The sequence below is a fragment of the Bos javanicus genome, chromosome 4 (assembly GCF_032452875.1).
Source record: "Bos javanicus breed banteng chromosome 4, ARS-OSU_banteng_1.0, whole genome shotgun sequence".
Lineage (NCBI taxonomy): Eukaryota > Metazoa > Chordata > Mammalia > Artiodactyla > Bovidae > Bos > Bos javanicus.
This window is the reverse complement of record NC_083871.1, coordinates 94222623-94248480: the sequence shown is the minus strand read 5'-3', so window position 1 is coordinate 94248480 and position 25858 is coordinate 94222623. Positions and strand designations below refer to the sequence as shown.

General features: G+C 41.8%; 1 protein-coding gene across 3 annotated transcripts in view; it reads left to right on the top strand.

Annotated features, from left to right (window-relative positions):
* UBE2H (ubiquitin conjugating enzyme E2 H) overlaps positions 1–25428 on the top strand; it is a 102182-nt gene extending 76754 nt beyond the window's left edge. For 2 of the 3 annotated variants that reach the window (XM_061414693.1, XM_061414695.1), the window contains 2 exons: positions 16740–16868; positions 21112–25428. In XM_061414693.1, coding sequence (XP_061270677.1) covers positions 16740–16868; positions 21112–21236 — 254 coding nt within the window. In that variant the 3' untranslated portion in view covers positions 21237–25428. The other variant, XM_061414694.1, reaches the window with a different exon arrangement.
* The last annotated feature ends 430 nt before the right edge of the window (positions 25429–25858 follow it).

Here is a 25858-nt window from a genome sequence, read left to right as displayed (position 1 = left end):
TGGTTGGGGAGCTAAAAATATTTTAAAATATATTTAAAGCTAATTAGGGAGACAACAAATCAGTCTGTGTGTTCTCCCCACATGACCAAGTTCTCAGGCTTCCCAGAGTCTCCCTGTTCTCATGCCCCCACTTCATCAGCATCCCCTGATGCTCCAGCTGGAAGTAATCTTTGGACATGGCTCAATTTTACAGCTCTTTTTTGGGGGCGGGGGAGGGCGGTGGTGCTGGCTTTTGCTTTCTACTTAGTGTTTGTTGTTTGCCCCGACATTGTCTGTGCTACTGGATTATTTGCTGCCCTAAGGGCTGGCAAGGCACCCGTCCGATTGGTCTTTTAAGTCCTGGCATGCCTAGCACAGCGCCTCGCACCAGTGTGTTTGTAAGAATGAATGGTCCAGACAGCAAACACTTACTGAGAGGTGCAGAGAGGGAAAGATCACATCAGGCATGGGTTAAGCAGAGACGGCCGCCTCTTGTTATGAGACCTTCTGGTGGTCTGAAGGTGCACAAGACCCCTTATTCCAGGGGTTTTGGTGACTCCATCTGCGAGTCACCTTGCACTGACCTGGTGATAAGAACCACAGAGGTTGGTCATCAGCAGCACAGTTAATCCTTCTTTTTCCCTCCTCCCGATTCTTTCAGAAATAATTTCCTCTGCCTGGAGTTGTCCTCCCTGATCTCTGTGTGGTTGGCACCTTCTTTTCTCATCTCAAACATGCTTCCTTAGAGAAGCCTCCTTTCCTGGCCACTTCACCTAAAATAACGTCCCTCCATAGTGCAGCACCCTCTATTTTAAAAACCTTAAAATTTGTTTATTGTTCATCTTGTCCTATCAGACTGTAAGCTCCACCAGACCAGGGACTTCGTCTCGTGTGTGTATGCACATAGGTACAAGTGCCTAAAGCAGTACCTCGTGTACAGTAAGGGTTCAAATATTTGTTGAATTAGTCAGTGACTTAACCATGCCCAGTACTGTTTAACATGAGAGTTTAGGGAAACGGCAGCTTATAAGGAGATGAGGCAACAGGAAAGAACATACACTCTGAGGTTTATTAAATGAATTCCCTTCAAGATGGATTTTTTGGTAAAAATGTCTCATGGCAGGCTGCCTGGAATATCTGATGTAATGATGTGTTGTCTTAAACTGCATTCACATTTTAGAAATGTACATAACTAAATACTGCAAGCTGGTTCCAATTACAATAAAGTAAATTGGACTTCAGTTTGACTAATTCTTTTACTATTGACCAGAGGAGCTTTGGGGAAGAGGTTCGCTGATTCTCAAGTATCTCACATCTCAGAATAGATTTTTTTAAATAACTGTTTTATTGAACTTTAATTCACATATGTAAAATACACACATGTAAAGTGTATAATTTGCTAGTTTTTAGTATATTCACAATTATTCACTACACCACTGCCACGTTTTTATCATAGAATATTTCCATCACTTCAAAAGGCAATCCTGTACCCTTTAGCTATCACCCCCTCATTTCCTAGCCCCTCCCCCAGCCCTAGGCAACAACTAACCTACTTGTTGTTTGTATAGATTTGCCTATTCTGGAAATTTCTTATAAATGGAATTATATTAATATAATATATGGTGTTTTGTGACTGGCTTTTTCACTTCTTGCAGTGTTTTCAGGATTCATCTATATTGTAGCATGTATCAGTATTTCATTCCTTTTTATGGCCAAGTAATATTCTACAGCACAGATACCATTTTTATTTGTCAGATGATAGACATTTTAGTTGTTTATGCCCTTTAGCTATTATGAATAATGCCTCCATAAATATTTGTCCACACATAGTCTATGTGGATATGTCTAGGGTGATACAATAACTTTGTTTAACCATTTGAGGAACTATTTTCCGAAATAGTACCATGTTAGATTCCCACCAACAGTCATAATATATGAGGTTAATAATAGAGTTTCAAGCATAAGGCCAATATGACTAAGGTTTCATCACATCTACAAAATTTTAAAATATGTTCTTGTATTACCTTGCAAAGCACTTAGTAACAAGGATTAAACCACATTGATCAAAGCAAATTTTGATTTCCCAATCACATGTGTATGAGTTACCTTTAAGTGTTCCATAATACAAGAACATGAACACATAGGTAAGTGTAGGAAACCAGGAAGGAAATATTTTTAGAGTACAGTCAAAATTATACTTATCACGGGAGAATTGTTTTGACATTTTGCTCAAATCCAAACTATTCCTCAAGAAAATCCAGCATTTCTTCTATGAAAAGTCTTATTAGGAGCAGGTAACTACAATTTATGTATTTAATAAAAGTACTGGTAGAAAGGATTGGTTCAGGTGACCTTGAAGTTTCTTTTAGACTTATCTGACCTTGAGATCTGAACTGAATTTGTATTACAAACTGCTAAACCCTCTGGCTGAAGGTTAGTTCATAATTGGTAAATTCTGAATCACTCAGTCTCCTGCTGTGATTCTTATTCTAGTTCAAAGGACAAAAAAAATCTAATCGAATATGAAACAACTAATAGGAGAAAGTTGGCAAGTTAACATGGATGTTCAACTGAAAAGCAAAAGGCTTAGCTTGGTAACCAAAACTTGTTTCAGCACCTCTACTGTATAATATGGTAAGGAGCAGGGAGGTACTTGTGAAATTTCCTGCAATTAACTCTGCCTTGGGTATGTACTGTGCAATATGTATACATATTTTTATTGTAATGGCAATTTCTAGTTGAAATTTCAGATTTATACTCATCATTACCTAATAATAAACAGTGTTTATGTTGGTAGCAAATTTAGTCCTTTATTCCTCTACCACCGTGACTACCACCTGCAACCCTGCAAAAGAAAACTGATTTCTGGCAGCCCATTTGACTTACTGCCTCTGTTCTCCTCCTGCTTTTCCTTTACCGAGTGTACATGCAGTTTGTTCATTCAGAAGCTCAAAATTGGTATAATTGTAGTTGAATCACCCAGTCATTTTGAATTTTATGTACCTCACCAGAGAACGAATTATAGTAGGTAATATGGTTAATTTTCTAAAGATGCTGCTTGTCATCAATATGAAGTTATCTGACGAGTTTGGAGTTAACTATTGTCACTCTTTGCAACATCAAAAGGAAAGTAGCATATGCCATCACAAGATTGATTTCATTTTGGCGTCCGGTATGATAGCATCCTTTTTTTATATCCCTTTCTGCTCTTGCAGGCAGCAGTGATAAAAGCTTGGAAAACTTACAATTCAGCCAAGGGAATCTGGATTTCAGTTTGAAAAACAACTGTAATTTTAAAGACTGGTGAAAGGAAAGTTCATTAAGCCGTAGGTAGCTTTCTTAGCTCCTCTTCTGTTGTCCAGTCTTCCTTTTTACTCCAAAATATATTTTATCCATCATTGTATTTTTAACCCACACTCCTGGAAGTTCAGGTACCTTTACTGCATTATACAACTTGAGTTTCTCTCTCACTCTTCTGGCCCATGCATACCTGATCCTCGCAAATTATGTTTCAGTCTCTAGCCTTCCTTTTACTCATTTTTCGACTGACTTGATAAATTACTTATTTGTGGATTAAGTGTGAACAAGTAATGTGGAAGACAATTTTCTTATAAAATTGGGCAGTTTATAATTTTATTCTCACCCTTAGGGTTGCTAGCCAATGGGCTGGATACTCCTCTTATTTTGCTGGTGAGAATAATCAACATTTGGGAAATTACTTCCCCTGGAGTCATTTGGAGAGTCAATAACAGACAAATGAAGTTGACTACAATGAAAGGAGTACTTCAGGGACTTTGAGATTGGAATTAGGCAGAAGAAACAATGCTTCTTTTACTAGGCATTTAGAAAAGTTTTAAGTCATAAATTTACTTAATAGTACTGTGCTATAACTTAATGACTTTAAGCTGCTAAGTGAATTTAAGCCTTTCCATATTGTACATACATTGTTGTTACACCCCTGTTTTCAATCAGGTAGTCTGTGAATCTTTCCAAACTACTCAGATTGTACCTGAGGGTAACTGTATCTTACAATAATGCTTTAGGCTGCTTTAGAGTTTTGCTTGGTATGTTTCTAGACATTTTAGTGTAGTTGTAGAGATAAGAGATACATTTATCTGTCTGCATGGATGATTGACTCACCAACAACTACTGTTTGAACAGGCTTGAGAGCTCAGTATTGATCCGTGTTGGAATCACAAATGTCATCCTGCTTTTGGAGCAGCTGGATTTCATTATGAGTCTCCTAGACTGAGGCCAGGTAGAACAGTTTGTTTCTTAGACTAAGGGAGAAATGTCACCTGCAACAGATATAAAAGAAATATGCTGGCGTTTGGGATTTGATGGTTTCTACAGTGCTAGCTTCATGATCCACCTCCTTTGTGTGCTTGTAGATATTTAGATTTGGTGTTGGCCTGTGGCCCAAGAATTTAATTAGCTATGCACAGAAAAATGGGGCCTTCTTGGGTTGAACAACTTAGCAGAAATTCATTAAAAACACCACATTCACATCTGCTGACGGTCAGCATTAGAACCATGGAGTAGTCCAGGCTTTGTGGATCGTGGGACATGAACCAGGCTATGGTCCTGAAAGATAGCCACAGCCATGTTCTTCTTTCTTTGGGGCTATAGCTGCAAAGAAAGTGACTGTGACTTTATAGATTTGTTTTCTCTTTCTTTGCTTGTGATCACTTTGTCTAGGTAAAATTTTTCCCCATCCATGGCCACTTACCTTATAATTCCATGAAGTTATCTTGTTCTTTTCTGACATTAAAGACAAACTAAATTATTGCCTAGTAATTTAAAACTTTAAAAATGAGTTTTAGTATGACTGTAAGAATATCCAACTAGCTGCTGCTACTGCTAAGTCGGTTCAGTCGTGTCCGACTCTGTGCGACCCCATAGACGGCAGCCCACTAGGCTCTTCTGTCCCTGAGATCTCCAGGCAAGAATACTGGAGTGGGTTGCCATTTCCTTCTCCAATGCATGAAAGTGAAAAGTGAAAGTGAAGTCGCTCAGTCGTGCCTAACTCTTAGCGAGCCCATGGACTGCAGCCTACTAGGCTGCTCCATCCATGGGATTTTCCAGGCAAGAGTACTGGAGTGGGTTGCCATTGCCTTTTCCAATCCAACTAGCTAATTATACATTAACTGCCCTCATTTCTAGAAGGCTAATAACAAATCCTATTACCATGTTTTAGCTTGCAATCTTTTAAGGCAAGCAGGGTCATGCCAGGTTTAAACTAGGATGAATGACCTCTAAAGAACACCCAGGTAAGGTGGAAAGTGTTTCGAGATTGATATGACAACAAGGGGAATGTTTTTGTTGAACGAGGGTCTCTCTTATTCCTTCTGATCTGTGTAGTAGCATTCATTTCATTCTGCAGATCTCTGCAGTTTAAAGACATTATTGGGAGGGGATGTAATTAGGCAGTGGATGAAAGATGATTTTCTAAGATAGCAGAATGCTTTAAAACATTCCATGTTATAAAACTACACCTCTGATCGGTGACCTGGTGATCTGACACTTGGCAGAATGTATCTGGTATTCCTCCAGGTTTTAATTAGCACCCTGTGTCCTTGACATTGCTCTTTCCCACATATGACAGGAATACTTGTTTTTAGCTTGGAATACTTAAAAGTGTAATGCTTTCAATAGTGAGATTAAGTATATCATGAATATTTCAAAAATTCTTCAAGTGTTTATTAATTCTTACTAATTCCTACTAATTCTGTGTAGAAGGTATGAGGAGGGAAGTTGCTTTTTTGCATGCATGAGACCTTATTCTATCTTTAAAATATCCCCATGGACTAACATGGGTTTCCCTGGTAGCTTAGCTGGTAAAGAATCTGCCTGCAGTGCAGGAGTTTGGGAAGATTCCCAAGAGAAGAGAACAGCTACCCTCTCCATTATTGTGGCCTGGAGAATTCCATGGACGGAGGAGCCTGACGGGCTGCAGTCCATGGGGTTGCAAAGAGTCAAACATGACTGAGTGACTTTCATTTTCATGGTCTAACACGAGAACACGCATAAATCTAATGAGTTCAGACCTTTCCTATTTATCCACACAGGAGACCCTCTCAGTAAAGTGATTGGATACATTCTTGAGTATGTCATCTAGCATTTTGGTGTGCCGGATATAGTATTCCATTAAAGCATGTTAGCATTTGGTGTACTAAATACAAACCTTGTGGCCAGCTGGTTCTGTGCCACAGTACCACAGCAGGTCTTCATAGTAATCTGCTTCAGTTTGCCACATATGTGCCCTCAAACAGCTATAGAAATAGGCTTTCCATATTAAGTTAGGTTCGTGTTAGTTAGAGAATGTTTCATCTTAAAGCCACTTCTTTTTTCAAGTCCTCCTACCTATCTGAGGGCATTCCTCCTGATTGGCGTTAGTATTCACAGACTGTAAGCAGAAGGAAAAGTTTAAAAAAACTCAAATCCATCATTAGTAGTACAGCTTCTTAGGAGCTGACAAGAGTAGAAAAGTAAAGATCTATTAATTAACCCCAAATTCTTAAATAACCTGAGGAAACCTGGAAATTGTATTTGCCCTGATTCAATCTTACAAACGTTGACTATCTGTATGTTAGTGTGTTTTTATACATACAGATACCACCCACCTATTCCCCCCCCCCAAAAAAAAACTTGAGTAAGCAAAATGGAATTTTATGGTTGGCTTTTTTTTTGAGCATATAACTGTAAATCCATAGCTTACTTAGCAATATGTTGAATTAATTCTTCATAAGATAAGCAGAGTCAGTCAGTGGGGTTTTAAAAGGTCAGCTGCTGATTTTCTCTGGCAAATCAAGGATAACATAGCTTTAATTCCCTGGTGATCTCAACTTATTTAGCCATCAGCTTCAACTATAATGGCCTAAAGCCATGGAAAGAGGAGGTCACAGAGTCGAGAGTCCTAAGCCACCAGAATCTATTCCCTGTTGCTTTTGCCCATCTTTTTACCTCTCTGATTGTAAGGGGTACTTTTCCTTTTTGACTCTTCTTTTAGCCCTGCTTCCTATTGAATTACAAAACAGTTAAACACCTTAGGGAGTTGTGGCTAACTCAGTGACTCTCAGCTTGGGAAGCCAGGGATCCTTCTCTTGGAGGGAGAGGGTCAGTAAAATATAAGTTTGTTTGGATAACATGCTTCTGAAATACAAATTACTGTAGGAAAAATGAGAGGAACTTGCTCTTGATGGGAAATAACCTGAGTGATTGTTTTAAGGACATGTTCTCTGGTTCCAAAGGCTAGCGTTTGGAGACTGGAAGATTGAAGCCAGAGATGGTTGTCCTGATGCAGATCTAGAAAGATAGACTGGGAGACTTCCCTGGGGGTCTAGTGGTTAGGACTTGGCGCTTTCACTACCATGGCCCGGGTTCAATCCCTGATAAGGGAATTAAGATCCCGAAACTGCGTGGTGTGGCCAGAGAGATATATTGGACTTGATATGGTTACATGCCAGGGGAGATAGAAGAGGAACTAGAGGCATTTCATTAAGGTAAATAGTGAGTCTGGAAAATTGATTGAGTACATGGAATAAAGGGGAAAAACCTAACCAAGGTCCTTCCAGAGGTTTAGAGCAGTCAACGTAGGTATTAGGAGAAAGGCATATTCAGGGAAATAATTGTAGGCCATGTCGAGTTTAAGACCAGAAATGTAAAAGACTGGTTTGGTAGTTATCAGCATAGACTTAATTTCTTTAAAATTGTGAGATGATGAACTTCCTGGAATAAGAGTGTAAAATACACGCTTTATATTAATACAAAGACCACAGAATTCACATTGCTGTGCAGGTGGCTGATGTCTTTCCAAACAAGTTTTTCTGTGTGTTGTTTGTTTAGCTTGAATAAGAAGGAACCCAGGGCCTTGGGCGTCTGAAGGATGGTGAGAAAAGCGGGCATGAGAGGTGGCATTGGAGAATGGAGGCGGGCTCTTACGGTTGGTGGTACCTGTCCATGACTGTGCTGTACAGTGGTGGTTATTTTCTGAGTCACAGCATTTTGGATGTTAAATATGAAAAACAGACGAAGATTATGACGTTTAGGTCTCTAAGAGGACTGCCTGCTTGGTAATTGTGGTTCCTGGTGGGGCTGACCACGTCAAGCTTTGGCATCCACAGGGTTTTAACCTGAAGATAGCAGCATGCTTTACAAAAGTTTCCATTTTAATGTTCAAAGGAAATAGAGGCAGAAGAAATAACTTATGGTCACTGGTTCATAAACAGCCAAGAATAAAACGTGAGATACGTGATTCATCCTCTCCAGTGTGTCTTCTGCCTTAAGCCACGTACCCATCTTTCTGTGAGTCACCTGGAGTAGGGTGGCTTTACTTTAAGAATTGGTACATTTTTGTGCGTGTGATTCATTTTAATTTTTAATACGTATCACTTGAGGGATACAGGTAACTGAAACTTTTTCTGGGAAGATGGCATATTTGTATTAATATTTTAGTCTAGAGCGAGCTAGAAGTCCCGGTGGCTGGCGCAGCGCGCAGCCTCCGCCCCGGCTCGGTGCGCACGCCCGCGGCCCCACGCGAGCCCTGTCCGTCCTGCGCCGCCGTGTCCCGCGCCGCCGAGACCATTAAGAAAAAAATATATATATATATTTTAGTCTAAATTAATATTTTGGTGCAGTTCAAAGACTATTTTACAATCATTTTTAGAGATGTGCTGGGGTCCAGCCCTGGCGGATCCAGGGAATCGAAGCGGGGACGGCATCAGCGAGGATCAGGAAACAACTGCTTAATTAAATGTTAATTAAGGATATAAAGAGTAATAGAATAAGGATAGCTCAGTGAGGAAATTCAGTGGAGAAAAGAGGCTGAATAATTCAGCCAGAAGGTGAGAGAAAGAATGACATGGGGAGACCAAGTTTCGGTGAACAAGGCCCGCACTTTATTTTCCAAAATAGTTTTTATACCTTAAGTTATGCATAGAGGATAATGGGGGAAGGGGTAGAGTCATGCAGCAAGCCAGGCTTTCTTCCTGCAAACTTATCATATGCAAAAGCTTAGGTGATTTGCATCATCTTCTGGCCCGGAGGCCTGTTAACATTTTAAGACCCTTTCTTCAGAAAACTTTTTTTTCTCTAAAGGTGATAAGTCAAGCGCCACCCTCCAAAAGCATTAGATAAAGTTGCATTCCTACAGAGCAAAGGTGTGGTGGGCTATAACAAGAAAAAGAATTAACTCAAGTGTCCCAGGTTACAAACATTAAAGCTACTATTTACACCAATTATATTAATCAATACACTGCCAGGGACACAGCAGGTAAGGGATATGGAAACTTAGCAGCAAACATTGGCCCAAAAAGTGAAAATCCTTCGCCAATACAATTTCTAATCAATCTTTTAATTACTCAAAGGAATCTGTGTTTAGACAGTTTAGAACATCTCATGCCTCTCACAGTTGGGAGGCTCTGAGCAATCACATGTGGCTAGAAAAACCTATTCAGGCAGGCTAGAGGATTTCCAAAGGAGTTTGTAGGTTGAAACACTGTCACACCCAGGAATTAACTGGAGCTGTAAGCTAACTTTTGTTTCAGAGAGAGGTAGTGGGGGACAGCCCCCGTAAAGTCTGAGGGTGTAGGTGAAAGCACAAAGCAGAAAGTAGGCAGACTCTGGTTTTGGGGGTAGATGCTCGAGAATTTCCAGGGAGACTCCTGAGGCTTGATCCGGCCTTTGCGTATGCCAAGCCTCCTTCCTCAAGACCTTTGCCCGGGGCGGAGCTCGCTCCCCGCAGATATATATTTCTTGTAAGGAATTGTGGTATTATACTTCTCTTTTTGCAGATGAAGAAATTGAGATGCAGAGAGGAAGAGACCTGCCTTTCCTACTTATAGTTTTTGGAATGCTTCCACTTGGAGGAAGTGATGGTGATAGCAGTGTGCAGGGAAAAAAAATGATGAGAGGGTCAGGGAGGGCCGCTAAATTAGCCTCTGCAGCAGCTTAGCTGCCAAGACCTAAACATTTTCTTGAGCTGAAGAACCCACCAGCACATAACTGTTTTCATTTGGTCATTGCGGGTAGGGTAGGTGGTGCATTTCTGTACACATATCACACACATGCTGATGCCAACCAATCCTAAATCAGAATCCCTAGGGTACATAGGAAAAACTCCATGGGTAATTCTAATGGATGAACATCCAGGACCTAGACTCGCTGAAGAATCATTGCTCTAGACCAAGTTGGGTAACTGCTGCTTTTGGTGAGAGATCAGTATGATTTGAGTGTTTTTAATAATTTGGTTCAGTCACTCAGTCGTGTCTGACTCTTTATGACCCCATGGACTGCAGCAAGCCAGGCTTCCCTGTTCATCACCAACTCCCAGAGCTTGCTCAAATTCAAGTCTGTCCTTCAAGTTGGTGATACCATCCAACCATCTCATCCTCTGTCGTCCCCTTCTCCTCCTGCCTTCAATCTTTCCCAGCATCAGGGTCTTTTCCAATGAGTCAGTTCTCAGGTGGCTGAAGTATTGGAGTTTCAGCTTCAGCATCAGTCCTTGCAATGAATATTCAGGACTGGTTTCCTTTAGGATGGACTGGTTTGATCTTCATGCAGTCCAACGGACTCTCAAGAGTCTTCTCCAACACCACAGTTCAAAAACATCAGTTCTTCAGTGGACAGCTTTCTTTATGGTCCAGCTCTCACATCCATACATGACTACTGGAAAAACCATAGCTTTGACTAGATGGACCTTTGTTGGCAAAGTAATGTCTCTGCTTTTTAATATACTGTCTAGGTTGGTCATAGCTTTTCTTCCAAGGAGCAAGCACCTTTTAATTTCATGGCTGCAGTCACCATCTACAGTGATTTTGGAGCCCAAGAAAATAAAGTCTGCCACTGTTTCCATTGTTTCCCCATCTATTTGCCATGAAGTGATGGGACCAGATGCCATGATCTTAGTTTTCTAAATGAGTTTTAAGCCAGCTGTTTCACTCTTTTTCACTTTCATCAAGAGGCTCTTTAGTTCTTTTTCACTTTCTGCCATAAGGGTGATGTCATCTGCATATCTGAGGTCATTGGTATTTCTCCCTGCAGTCTTGATTCCAGCTTGTGCTTCATCCAGCCTGGCATTTCTCATGATATACTCTGCATATAAGTTAAATAAGCAGGGTGACAATATATAACCTTGATGTACTCCTTTCCCAATTTGGAACCAGTCTTTGTTCCATGTCAAGTTCTACCTGTTGCTTCTTGGCCTGCATACAGATTTCTCAGGAGACAAATCAGGTGGTCTGGTATTCCCATCTCTTGAAGAATTTTCCACAGTTTGTTGTGATCCACACAGTCAAAGGCTTTGGTGTAGTCAATAAAACAGAAGTAGATTTTTTCTGGAACTCTCTTGCTTATAATTAAATATGGCTATAAACCATTAGTTTATATGCCTAAACTGAGCTATATGGCTTCCCTGGTGGCTCAGATGGTAAAGAATCTGCCTGCAGTACTGGAGACCTGGGTTCAGTCCCTGGCTTGGGAAGATCCCCTGAAGGGAATGGCTACCCACTCCAGTATTCTTGCATCAACTCAATGGACATGATTCTGAGCAAACTCCTGGAGATAGTGAAGGACAGGGAAGCCTGGTGTGGTACAGTCCATGGGGTCACAAAGAGTCGGACATGACTAAGTGACTGAACAACAGAACTGAGCCTATGAGGGTAGTAATATTGTTTACATTAATACTGTAAGATCATGCTGAAGACTCAGTCCTAATGGACTGCATTTTGTTAAGTGCTGATTTAGTTCAAGGGAAAAGGAAAACTGTTTGCTCATCATAAACCATACTTCTCAGGGATCTTGGGACTTGCTTTAAAAATTAAGGTATCCAGTAATGGAGCCAGATGACTGTAATCTCTAGATTGGGTGATCCATGTCTGGCTCTCTCCCTTTCAAAAAGTGAAAGGTCAGTGTTTTTTGAAAGACTTTGGAACTGATCAAAGTTTTTTATTATTAACAGTTCTAGGGGAAAAAAATTTTATTATGATGGATTTTTCCAAAGATGAGTATCTTTATTTGATACTTGGTTTATGGTTTATGTCTCTCCTGCCAAAATATTTATCTTGAAGATATTGTGCACATCTGCATGTTTGAGAGATGTTTCTTTGGGGAGGGCCCTCTCAGTGGTCAGCCGCTCTGACAGCCGCTCTCAGGAGTGCTTTGCTGCTTTGCAGTGGCCGTGGCCACAGCATCTTGGCCTCCAGAAGCTGCCATCGTCCCCAAAACTGGGCTGCATACTTTCCTTTTTCTTTTCTTCTGTCTTTAGAGGTGTGACTAAGCACCTCTGTAAAATGGACCAAAAGTATATTAATATAGGAAGACAACAGACAGAAGAAGGAAAAAGCAGTAATTGTTCTTTTATTTGTTTGGAACAAATACATAGGCAAAGCCATCTATTGATAGCTTGCAAAACTTTAAAAGTAGTGGGGAAGGGTATAAAGTCTTTCCTGGAACACGTGAAACACCTAGTTATATGAGACATGTTGTCTGCAATATTTCTCAAGTCCTGAAACACTTTTGAACTTACAAAGAGTAAAATCTTCAAGATTTTGTTTTGGTTTTTTTTTTTCCATTTGATAGGAACATTCAGCTGTTACTCTTCTGGGGGCGGCGCCTAGAATGCTCATGTGGCAGGAGAGGCTCCCAGTTTACTATGTGTGTGTATCTGTGAGTGGCCATGACTCCTTCCTGGGGCTAGGCTACTCGAAGAAACAGCTGACAGTTCAACCAAGAAGCTCCTGAACATTCTCTGCTTAGAGACCATCCTGTTGGCCTTGAACATACAAGAAAGAAAACCTTCAGGGAGGGGGATGGCCAGGGATGTAGGGAGCTTGTGCCATCATGGTTGAGAACAACGTTCCTTTAATCCACTAACAGAAGCAGCATAGTACAAAAGCCCAGGTTTGAAACCCAGTCCCATGGACACCTAACCCCTCTCTGCCTCATTTCCCCTGTATGTAAAATGGAGATGGTAATGGTGCCTACCTCATTGGCTGTAGTGAAACGAAGAGTATGTATGTAAAGTGTTTACAGGGCCTGGCTTGTAGTAAGGGCTGTGTAAGTGTGAACTCTTACTGCCCGTACTATTACTGTTACTATCATTAGTGTTATTGTAACTCTTCACTGTGCTGGGATCTTGTTTAAGCTGTAAAGCTCGGGGTTCACACCCCTTGTTTTTTTTCCCAGTTTGCTTGGTGCTAAGTCACTTCAGTTGTGTCCGACTCTGTACGACCCTATAGGCTGCAGCCTGCCTGACTCCTCTGTCAATGGGATTCTCCAGGCAAGAATACTGGAGTGGGTGCCCTCCCTCCAGGGGATCTTCCTGACCCAGGGATCAAACTCACATCTCTTATGTCTACCTGCATTGGCAGGTGGGTTCTTTAGAGCACCTCCTGGGAAGCCCAGTCCAGGGGATCTTCCCAACCCAGGGATCAAACCCAGGTCTCCTGGGTTTTGCAGATTCTTTACCATCTGAGCCACCAGGGAAGCCCATGAATACTGGAGTGGGTAGCCTAGCCATTCTCCAGGGAATCTTCCCATTCCAGGAATCAAACCAGGGTCTCCTGCATTGCAGGCAGATTCTTTACCAGCTGAGCTACCCGCAAAGCTACCCTTAATTTGCCTACCTTTTAACATTTTCTACCATTGCCTTGATAACCCACCTACTAAAGGATAAAGAGAGGAAAAAATTTTTCAGATTTGTCATATTTTATTAAATGTTTTAAACATATGTAAAAGTAGAAAGTACATATTTTAGGCAAATGGCTATTTTTAAAGGTTAAAAAAAGGTAAAGTGTTATTTGAAGTGTGAAAAGTAGAAATTACAAGCCTGTTGTAATTTGACATAACTTTAAAAATATTCTTGTGCATCATACTGAGTACCTCATTGTAACTCTAGAGAACATAATATTCTACAGACTTTCTCTATTCAGTATTAGAACATAAGCATTTTTCTCTGTCCCTGAGCTTTACAAATAGTTTTCAGTGATTTCGTACCATCAGTTGGTTTATTAAATATGTTGCTTCCTTAAAAAAAAAATAAAACAGCAGTGAAAAATTCTGCTGGACGGTTGGGGCTATCTTGGAGGATCATTTTGGTTTTCTTTTTTGATTAAGGATATCCACATTTGTTTTCTGGTATGTGAGAATTGTACTGTAATGTGGTTCTTTGGAAAGTTAGCCTCATCAGTAATACCGAGTCCCTAACTTGGGGTTGAAGGTAAACCTGCTCTGCGTCACTGTCTGTACATGAGAATAGGACTGTGCTAGGGGTTTCCCTATTGGCTCAGATGGTAAAGAATCCGCCTGCAGTGCAGGAGACCCCAGGGCCAACCCCTGGTTGGGAAGATGCTCTGGAGAAGGGGATGAATGGCTACCCACTCCAAAATTCTTGCCTGGAGAATTCCATGGACAGAGGAGCCTGGTGGGCAGGGTCCATGGGGTCACAAAGAGTTGGATACGACTGTCTGACTAATACACTTGGCCATCATGGGACTCTCCATAGATCACTCTCCAGACCTGAGTTGTCCAATATGGGATCTACTAGCCACATGTTATTTAAATTAAGGAGAATTAAATAAAATGAAAAACTAAGTCCTCACAGTCAAACCAGCTATATTTCACGTGCTTAGTAGCCACGTTTCTAGTGGCTACCGTATTAGTAGCAGATCCAGAACATTGTCATCATCGCAGAAAGTTCTGCTGAATAGTGCAGTTATAGGCTTTGTTTTGTTTTTCTGTTTCTTGTTTTATTGCAGTATAATTGACATATGACATTTCAGATGTACAACATGATTTAATGTTTTTATACATTTGAGAAATGATGACTGCATTAAGCCTAGTTAATGTCAGCCACCATACATACTAAATGAAAGCATTTTTTTTCTTGTGATGAGAACTTCTAAGATCCCCTCTCTTAGCAACTTTCAAACATGCAATCCAGTACTGTTAACTGTAGTCACCGTGCTGTGCATTACATTCCCAGGACTTGTTTACTCCATAGCTGAAAACGCATGCCTTTGACACCCTTCGCCGTTTTGCCCGCCTCACCTCCACTGTCTCCGGCAGCCACCAGTCTGTTCGCTATTTGTTTCTTCCTCTTTCTTTTTTTTTTGAGATTCCACATGTGAAACCATACAGTATTTCTTTGTCTGAATTATTTCACTTAACATAATGCCATTCCAGTCCATCCATGATGTCATAGAGTTTTTTGAGTGCTCAGCTTTTTAACCTTATAACGACAAGGACAATCTGCTTCTTGTAGGATTTTTCTAGAGCAGAGGTCAGCAAACGTTGGCTGCCTGATTTTGTATGTAAAGGTTTATTGGCACACAGCCACACCCATTTGTTTATCAGTTATCTATGGCTTCTTTTGTGCTACATGGCAGAGCTGAGTGTTGAGTAGCTATGACTGACCAAGTGTGGCCCACCAAGCCTAAACTGGTATTTGCTCTGGCCCTTTTTGAAAGTTTGCTGACCCCTTTTATCTAGACCAAGGTGTTTCACTGTTGACATTTTGGTCCCAGATAATCATCGTGGAGGGCTGCCCCGTGCACTGTATTGTAAGACGTTTCAGCAGCATCCCCGGCCTCTGGCCACTAGATGCTAGTGGCACCCCAGCCTCCCCTACTTCTTCCCCCACACAGTTGTGACAACCAAAGATTTCTCTAGACATTGCTAAAGTGGCCGCTGGGAAGCAGAATCACCCCTGGCTGGGAATCACTAAAGTGACATGGCTTGACAAAACATTCACTTATAATACTGCATGAGAGCGCCCACTCTAAAACAAAATCCATGAAAAGAGCAGAATAAATTGAAAAGTAGTTCTTATGCTACTATTCTTCAGCATTCCCTCCAGAAACAGAAATGTTTTTTATAAAACATGGTGACTAACTTAGAGTGGGCAGAGATGGAAGTGCTAAGGTTCCACAGTCCACTGTCTGCTAACTGAGCAGCGAACAGGATGGAAGTCAGAGCATCTCTAAAGTTACGTGGCTGTGCTAAGAAGTTTTCAAGGCCTGCTTCCTTCATAAAGCGCTAGGTAACCGCAGGGTTTTGTTGCTTTTGCTGTGTATGTAGATGTCATCCGTGTACACCCAGCACCTTATGCTGAATCTGGCAAGGAGGGAGTTAATAGTGTTTATTTAAGTGAGTATTAATAAAAGGAGGAAGTTGGTACTTACCTGTCTTACCATGGTTTATGATTTTAAATGGTCCATATAGGTTCCTACCCTCATTGCCCAGAATAATTGAAAAACTGATTATATTTACCTCCATTAGAAGTTAGGAGAATTGAAGTAAATGTCAAGGCCCATAATATTGTATTCAGTTTTTATAAGACCTGGTGCTTGAATACTTTTCAGAATGGGGATTCCCAAAATCATAGAAAATGTCGATGCTAAGAAATTAACTGCTCACTTTGTAAGAATGTAGAGTGCTTATACGGTGTTGGGGTACAAGTTTTAATAAACCTTGTAGTATTTCTGAATTCACAGTTTACAGAGTGGAGTGAATTAGAATTGGGACAGTTGCCTTTCATAGAGAATATCAAGTGTACCTTGATCTGTTTCTTCAAATTAAATTTTTAAATTGGTGTTGAAACGAATATGTAATATAAGTCACATGTAATAGACCACAGTTTTATGGAAAATTTCCATGTAGTTAAATATGTTGGAAGGTAAGAAGCTTTGACTACTGAAGTCAAGTGAATCTTAGGTGAACTTGGCATACTTGACGCACATGACATACTTCTGTTTGTTTTTCAGATCTTACCAATATATTTGAGTCCTTCCTGCCCCAGTTGTTGGCCTATCCCAACCCCATAGATCCTCTCAATGGTGACGCTGCAGCTATGTACCTCCATCGACCAGAAGAATACAAGCAGAAAATTAAAGGTAAGGCAAATAGCTTAGCCTGGAGACAGAAGAACTTAAGTCTGTTAGGTGTTCATCATTAAAAACCCTTCTTAGTTACTCATAATTTTTCTCAGGCCTAAAAAGAGACAGCTCTGGGCTGAAGCAGAGCTCACTAGCCTCTGTAGCTTCAAGGGCCTGAGACACCTTTAAAAAGAAGAAGGTTTCAAAGAAGAGGAGAAAGCAGAGTAACAAAGGATGAGGAAGTGGAGACTTACCAGTTGGGTAGAAGCAGACATAACCCTGCTAGAAATCCTTGTGACCCCCTATCGGAAAGAACTTTTGCCTTCACTTGCCTCTTCTTGTCTTGTAATTTAGAAAATTTACTTGAGGGTAAAGTATTAATTGAAAGGCATAATCTCACAGTTTTGAAATACATGAAATCATCTTGGCCTTTCAGGACATCAGTTAACTTTGAGAGTTGGGAAATAATTATTGAATTCATCATTAGACTTTTTTTTTTATTATATCATTTTACCCGTTGATTAAAAATTACCCAACTACCCGAGAACTCTTTTCTTGTTCCCATACTGGCTTGCTTGCATTTGGGGAAGTTTACATCTAAGGTACTTTTCTCTCTGCTGCAGGGATTTGTCCCAGTGCTTTGGTGCTGTGGATTTTTCTATCAAAACTTGAGAATGTGCTGTTGAAGCTGAGATCTGTGCCAGTGGTAGTGGCTCATCCTTCAAGACTTAGAATCCTGTTTTCCCGTTCTTAAGCGTACGTGCGAACGGGACACGAGTCTCATTAGAATGAAGGTGGGGTTGTGAGAGAGCCGCTAAAGCGACACACTGGGTTACTGGCATTCATCACATTCTTTTGTCTCTTAGATGTTTGAGAACTGTCGTAGTGGAAGGTCTAGATACATAAAGTTCTACAAGAAAGGAGAGGCCTTCAAAGTCCATGAAAACAGGCTCTTAACAAATGGCAGGCATTGGTTTTTACCCAGTTTTTAGCTTGACTTGTTCATCTGCAGAGCTGCTCAGAATAGGAGCTTCTGCAAAGTGGCCAGCCCCTCTGAGTACATTTGCAAGCGATGGCAGTAGAAATAATTTGAGAGCCCAGAATGCATAGGTCTTCAGTCTCAAATGTGAAAGTATGAGACAGATGGGCTCATCTGGGGCTATTTGTTGAACAGTATTTTTCCTTCGTTTTCTCATTCTTCCCTAGTCTCTTAGGGTATTTGGTACTTTGTGTTGAAATAAAATACAAATAAATCTACTCTCATTAACTTACCTAAGTCTCAAGTGCTTTGCCAATTAATATCTAATTTATGTAGCCAGAATATTGACATAGCCAAAGAAACATATATTTCAAGAAAACATGTTTTTCCTTTTCAACCAGATAAAATTCTGTTACGAGACTGTATTATTTTGACATAAGAATCACTTAGTGTCTGCAACCCACAGATATCTCTGCAAAGCATATTTCTATAGTTCTTACAGTCATTATGCCTCTCTGTTTAGCACTTTTCCTGTTTTAGTACATATCTGCTATAGGAACCTAACTTCCTTTTTTATCTTTGAGCAGCAAGCTCCAGCTTAGGGGGCTCTAGATCCAAAACATTAGTCTCACTTTGTGTTCCTTAGTAACCTGAGAAGATCATGACTACCAGACCTGAGCGCACCCCAGCTTCCTACTGTACCTTCATACATATATATATTTAAAGGTATATATATATATTTATAGGTATATAAATTTACCTTATATATCCCCATCTTTTCTGGTTCCTCTTATAGGAAATAGGAGATCCTGTCTTATTTCTCAGACCCAGTCCCCCCACCAACATGATCTTGTTCTCCATTTATCCCCTTCCTCTTAGCACTGTTAGTCTTCCTCCTCCTCCTGGTTCCCCACCATCCCCAGACTGTCAGAGGTCTCCCCGTGTCAAAAGCCTTCTTCTGCTCCTGTGGACTCCTTTAGAGTCCTGCTGTTTATTTCCCTTGATTTTCAAACTTCTCGGTTCCTTCCCTGAAACTCATGGAGTCTAGCTTTAGCTTCTCTTCCTCTCTTCTGCTGAATCCGTGACCTCCTCTCTTCTTAATCATTTGGGTTTTTCTCAAGACACATTTTCCTCCCTGCAGCTGTGGTATTTTTACAAACCCTTGCCTTTCTGAGAACTTTTCCCATCCCAGACTTCCATTCGGTGTCTCTATTCACCGCTCCACTCCACCTACCCATTAGGAAGCTAATTCACCCCTTACTGCTTCAGTGTCAGCGTAGGTAAGTGTAACCTTTCTTACTGTGTGCATGATTCATAGTTAGTTGGTGCTGTTTTATCTTGTAGATACTGAACTGTCTGTAGGACGGGGCACCACTGGAGCTTTCTGAAGAGTTTCGGATACCCAACTGTATCTGCTTCCGTAGTTGGTCAGAGAGTTTTCAACCATGCAGAAAAGCAGAATAACTTAACTATGTACCCACTATCCAACTGTAGCAAAACCTGTACCTTTTGCCTTGTTTGCTTCAGATTTTTTAAAAGAAAAAACAAACGTAGTTCTGTCTGAATGTGTCTCGACATCCCCACCACTTCCTCCTCCCCATGCTTGGGGCGGGGCTGTCTACGCCTTTCCCCTGGGGTGGCATCTCCTGTGCTGCTTCAAGGAGCTGCTTGAAGGTTCAGGGCAGATACTGCCTTCCTGACTCTCCAGGACCACAGTCCCTTCCTCCCGCATCCCTTTGCCTGGCACTGAACCCCCTACCTGCTTTTTTGTGTGTCTCCTGCTCATCAGTGACCTTGCTCTGCATTTCTCTTGTCTCCTGAAAAGCCTCCTCCCAGTAAGCCCTTAATACAGGATGGTCTCCTTGAATGCACTGATGGTGTGGAATTACAGTGTCCGAGAGCAATGTCACTATGCAGCAACTTCTTTCTACAAAGAAACAAATAGCCAGCCCATCAGAGAGTAAAAATAAAATTTCTAAGACTTTAGTAAATGTTTCTCTCACACTAAGAAGAATTAAGGCAGATTCCTACCTAGCCAGGGGCTTTTGAAATCCTGTTTTCAGCGTAAAATTTCATTGTAATGAATCTGCAGGGGTGTAAGTCAGAACCCTGCAAACTTTTTCTGTTAAGGCCCAGATTTGGTCACATACGGTCTCTGTCACATACTCTTCTTTCTTTTCTTTTCTTTTTTTTAAAACAATCCTTTGAAAATATAAACAATACTTTTCCCTGGCCCTGCACCGAATCATTCAGACTTGGCCCATTTACCTTCTCTCCTCACCGCCACCACTCCGGAGGGGGAACAGCCAGCGTACAGACGTGAGGACGTGTTTTTCTGGGTGGGAGTCTGTCCTGCCCTTTCACATTATGCGTAGGCTGTTTACTTGAAAACCGTCTGCACCTGGAGCTTTTAGGAAAAGTTTGTTTATTCAAACTTCTTAACATTTTTTGAACCAGCAGATTCAGCCTAGGCTACAACAACGTAAATCTTCAGGTAAATAAATGAATAAGTGGTGAAGTCACACTCAGGCTCTCTGTGTCCCCAGATAGCAGCTCATTCCTGAGCAGATCGAGAGACTGTTTTCACCCGCTGCTTCAAAACCTGACAGGCAGGATCTGTTTAGACTAAAACCTACTTCTAAAATAATAGATTTGGGCTGACTGTAATTACATAACTGCAACCCTAAAAAATGATGGGGGATTTCCTTATACATGACTATGAAATCATAATTAGCCCTGTTCTGTCCGGGGAAGGGGGGAGCGGTGAATAGTTTTATGAATATAGGAAGTAAAAAGAAAGTGTGGGGTTTGCATTTCCCTGGTCCACCAAGTTTGGAGGAGTGCAGCCATATCAGTAGACAGCAAGGAGAGAGGGAGAGCACCCTGGCTGGAGGACAGGGTCCGGGACGTGTGCCAGCTGTCCTGAGCCTTGCTGCCGATGCCAGCGGTGGTCAGCTGTCTCATACATGCCCACGGGGGAGGTGATGGCCCACGGGAGACTTGAGGGTGGTGGTGCAGTGTCTGTTCCCCTGCAAATCAAGCGTTCAGCTCTGCCTCTCTCACCAAGGGGGCAAAATGCATAATCCAAAGACATCTCCCTGTGCAGTTTTCCCCTTCGCTTATAGCCTAGTGACTATAATAACTGTCATCTTCGTCTGTCTGTCCCCCCACCCCTGCAGCACAGGGAGAGCGTGAGGCTCCCTTGGACTCGGCAGCTTTGGGGGTCACTGAAGCACATGCCCGCCCGCTTACTGTGTTTTCTCTTCCCCACCCCCTGTGCAGAGTACATCCAGAAATATGCAACGGAGGAGGCACTGAAAGAGCAGGAAGAGGGCACTGGAGACAGCTCATCGGAGAGTTCTATGTCTGACTTTTCGGAAGACGAGGCCCAGGATATGGAGTTGTAGTAGAAAAAGCACCTGCTTTTCAGAAAGACTATTATTTCCTAACCATGAGAAGCAGACTATAATATTCATATTTAAACAAAGCAATTTTTTTTATTACTAAACAAGGTTTTTATGAATAATAGCATTGATATATATATATTATATATCACCCTTTAGATCTTGATTTCTTGGTCATTTCTCAACCTGAGGTGCATAGCATATTCCCACATTCCATTTTGGTAGCAATATGCGGTCCGAATGCATGCATTGATAAGTCCATTTGGCCAAGTCAGCCTGTGTGCTACTGAACTGTCAAAAGGAATAGCCGCTCTGATAGATAGGCCTGAGTCAAAATAACAGGAAAAAGTTGCTTCTTTTATTGATGGTTCCAAAGAAACAAACCAAAACCAACCAGCTCTCGGACGTGAAGATAGAATAGTGCTTTTTCAAAACGGAAAGGAAAAAATTGGGGAGGAAAAGGCCTGCTGTGGGAGCATTTAGAGCCAGCCACGTTAGGATCAGAGCTGCTCCTTCCTGTGCATCCCAGGTGGCCCCACTTCTGTGGAGTAACAATATAAAACAGGGAGCTCATTGGAGTATTGAAACTTAAAACGATTTTTTTCGACTGGGATTTTAAGTACATTTTTATATGTAGATTTCTGCCCTTCTTGCTACCAGGCCCTGCAGCCACAAGTGTTTTGTGTTTTTTTGCTTTGGAGAACCTTTTGGAAATGGTTTTGCTGAATCTGATTATTTTTTCTTTGGGGTAGAACTTATATTCCAGACCATTTTTTGAGAGGACAGGACAGGAGGAGAAAAGTGACTGGGAAGAAGTTTCCTCTCCTGCGGCAGAGTCTGCCCTCATCGTGCTGTTGGCCACTGTCAGACCGCTGCCCTGGACTAAGAGCTTTAACTTTGAGGGTGCTCGTGGGGGGTTTTGTTTCAAGGTTTCGGGTTGTTGGTGGTGGTTTTTTTTTTTTTTTTTTAAATTTTGGTGTGTGTGCGTGTGTGTGCATCGTGCTTAGGTTGCACATTTAATCTTCACCTTCCAAGAGATGGCCTCCCCCTTGGACAGCCGCTCAGCGGACTGTTAGACTCGGGAGAAGACCCTGCTGGCGGCTGTGCCTCCTGGGTCCTCTTGCTCACGCTTTGACTTTGTGTTCCCTTCTGCTGGCACTCTTGACAGTAGCCTGGTCATCATCTGCCTGTGGAAATGGGAAACGGGTATTGTAGATCCAGCACACATTCTAAATTTATAATGAGTAATAATTGGAACAAATAAAGGTTCTTGTACCCAAAGTGACTCTCCATGGGAAAAACAGCTTTTTTTTTTTTTTTCCCCCTGAGTGAGACTGAATAGGAGGAAAGGATTCAGAAATACGATGTAGAACAGGTTTTGAGGGAAGAGAATTTTCTCTCCTGTGTATGTTAAAAGGAAATCAGACAGTTTCAATGCCTGCTAATCAAATGTTTACTCAGCTAACCATGTGTCCAGGTTGCTGGCAGAGTTTCTTTCAGATCCGAGTGTTGCCTGCTGAATTTGGAGAACTTCAGACAGTAGCTCTGTGGACTTTTGTTTTTTGCCACAACCAATAGGACAATAGCAGAATCAGCCAATCCTAAAATCTTCTAAAGATGATTTTTGAATGTCCTACTGGGAAAATTTAATCTTTCTTTTTGATGTGTGTTTTTAGTTTTAGAAGTGCTATATTCCACAAGATATGAGTCATTGAGGTTGGAAGATACCCTATCTTTTTTATTCAGAAAGCACAATCAGTCTTTTCTTTGAAAATCTATATAAAGTACAACCTGCTTTTAGCATGATTATTTTCCTGAATAAAAAGCAAATAATTTACTTACGTTAATTACGGGCATGAAGCAAAAGGTTTTCTTTAAAAAAAAAAAAAAGTGCAGTTAAGTAGGGCTGTGGTTAGTTCACGTACTGAGTTCTCTCTCTAGCATTTGTGGCTTGTTGGAAGGGTAGTATTAACTATTTAACATGTAATGGTGTACTTTAACTCTTATCTAGCACGTTGTCTTCTCATTACTTCGGGGGAGGGAGGGTCTCTGCTGGCACTAACTTGCTTACCTGCTGAATTAGCAGTTTGCTTGTGCTATAACCGTAATCTGTAGGTGCGACTTAGGGTAGGCTTAAAGTGCTGGGTGGTGATTTGAGTTCAAACAATAAAAAATTGTATTTTTTCAATATTGTATAAACAATAGTGTTCTAATTACCTTTCGGAAAAAAAAAATAATGTCCAGATAAAAATTGCTTTTAATCTTGTCAGAAAAGAAACAAAACTAGCAGAAGCAAGTTTAGGGAAGGTTCGCGAGCAGTGCCACAGCTCTCCTCCCCAACTTAAATCCATGTTGATCTAACAAAAAGACACCAGCTCGCTGCACTCGAGAGCACCGGCACTAGGAGTCTGGTGGTGCAGAATTTCCCAGTTGGAGATTTGTTGGGGGCGGCTGCAGGGGTTCAGAAGCTGGTACAAGTATGGCTGCAGTGTGTGTGTGTGCACGTGTGCGTGCGCGCCCACCCAAGTCTGTGTGGTGACGGTGCCCTTAGGCTTCTCTGTGAGCACTGGAAGCTCCTGGAATAGCTGCCCGCGTCACGCTGAACCCCCCCGCCTTCTGTTCAAGCCTGTGCTTTCTGGGCACTAACCTGGGTCCCGTGCATGTGTTGGGTTCTGTGTGAAGCTTTTCCTCTCCACGGGGAAACTGCCTTTTGATAAGCTGAACAGACTCCCTTTTTACACTAACTTTTGTCCCTTCCCAGTGCCTGAGAGAGGTAGGAGAGGAAGCTGGAAGAGGGTCTGGCTGTGATTCTGAGGACTCTAGGCCCCCAATAACAGATGGTCAAGTGAGTCTGGAGCAAGGGGTGGTATGACACCAAAAGCTTTTTTCCACGTTGTCCCATCGCAACACTCTTGAGAAGCATCCAGAGCCCCTCAGGAAGGCTGCACATTTTTAAAGGTGGTAGTGGTAGATCAGAGCTGCTTCCGGCAGGTTTCCCTCCCCTTCTTTAGTACCCCTCACTTTTGAAATCCTACCTGGTGGTTTATCAGCACAAAGCATTCTTTGCCCCTGTTCAAATGACTGAGCTCCATCTCTCACCAAACACAACAGATGAGATGGCCGCACCACGGCCCACTGCCCTCCAGCCTCCCCAGCACCGGGGCCTCACGGGCTGCATTTTATGGTAGCCAACCTAGACACTGGCATTTATGCGTTTTCGTCAATTGTATCGCCCTCCTTGAGGTTACTGTGCAGGTTACCAGCGTTTGATATTAGTGAGATAATTATCAGAAGTTGCCATATATCTCTCCAGTACCTAACATTTTTCTTCCACTCCAAAAGCGGTTCTAATTGCCAACAGGCTGATCTAAGCTCCAGAAGAGTATCTCCCTCTGAAGCAATCTTTCTTTCCCCCTCACAAGGCTCCCAGAAGCCCTAGTTGGCCTTGACCTGACACTTCCTTTTTATTAGGCGTCCTGTTGGGGTGGCTGAGAATCATGAAAAACAGATCCTCTGCTAGCCTCCATGATGAAGTTGTTAGACACCAACTTTCTGGGAACTCGTGTTTGATTTTTAAATGGCATGTGACCCTTCTGTGTTCTGGGGACTCAATCAGAAAGGTAAAAGCCATTAACAAAAGTTAGTAAGAGTTTTATTCATCTCATATCTTCCTGCCTGGGTTCACGGCCTTACTGACTGAAATAAAATCATTTCTGATTGGACGCAGACCTGCGTTTCTTTGGACTTCTGAATCCATGTTCATATTTTCTCTGGCCACTGAACACCTTGGAGATTCCATTAGGGACTGGATGGAGTGGAGGCCATTGGGGAAGGGGTGCAGGTTCTCCACTCACCTGAGGAAAGGCCAGGACTCTCTTAAGTCAGCAAATAATTGTCTTGGCTGTGGGCTTGGGAAGAAATGGCCGTTATTTACTGATTGTATTTGGTACATATTGTGTGATACTTGAAGAGATAAAAGGGATTTACCAGCCCTTAATTGAAATCTAAGCTTTTTATCACTTATTTTTTCCTTGCCCCCTGTCCTCCCTCCCACCTTTCTCCTTGCATTGTGATGATCTAGTGGGCACGTCTGTCAACAGGACAAATGCCTCTTCTGACTATAACCTCTTAATAGTTGTGTATAATGAAAAACTGTAAACTTTTTTTAAATAAAATGTGTATATACCTTGGCAAATGGCTGGACCTTGATCAATAAGATAATAGCCCCTGTGATTACTGATCCCAATTTTTTAAAAAACATCTGCCCTGTTCATCTGGCTCCTTTGAGCAGCAGACATTGACTTTTTTTTTTTTTTTAACTGAGAATTTCTTACAAGGCAGATGACTGGGTTAGTTTGGGAAGGGAGGGTCGTGTGTAGACAGTAGAAACTGCCTACAGAGCCCTGTCCCTACGCCTGGAGTGGCAGGTGACTGCTGGCTATAAACGGGGCTGTCTTTGAGGCTTCTCTACTAACGTCTTGAAAAACCATCTATTCTGTAGGCTGGAGGACCCGGCCTAACCCCACGTGATTCAGCAGGCGTGGCTCCTGTGTTGCTCCTCAGCCCAGACCTCTAGACCCTGTTAACTCATGCTGAGCAAAAGGCACCCCCTTGGCCTGGAGTTC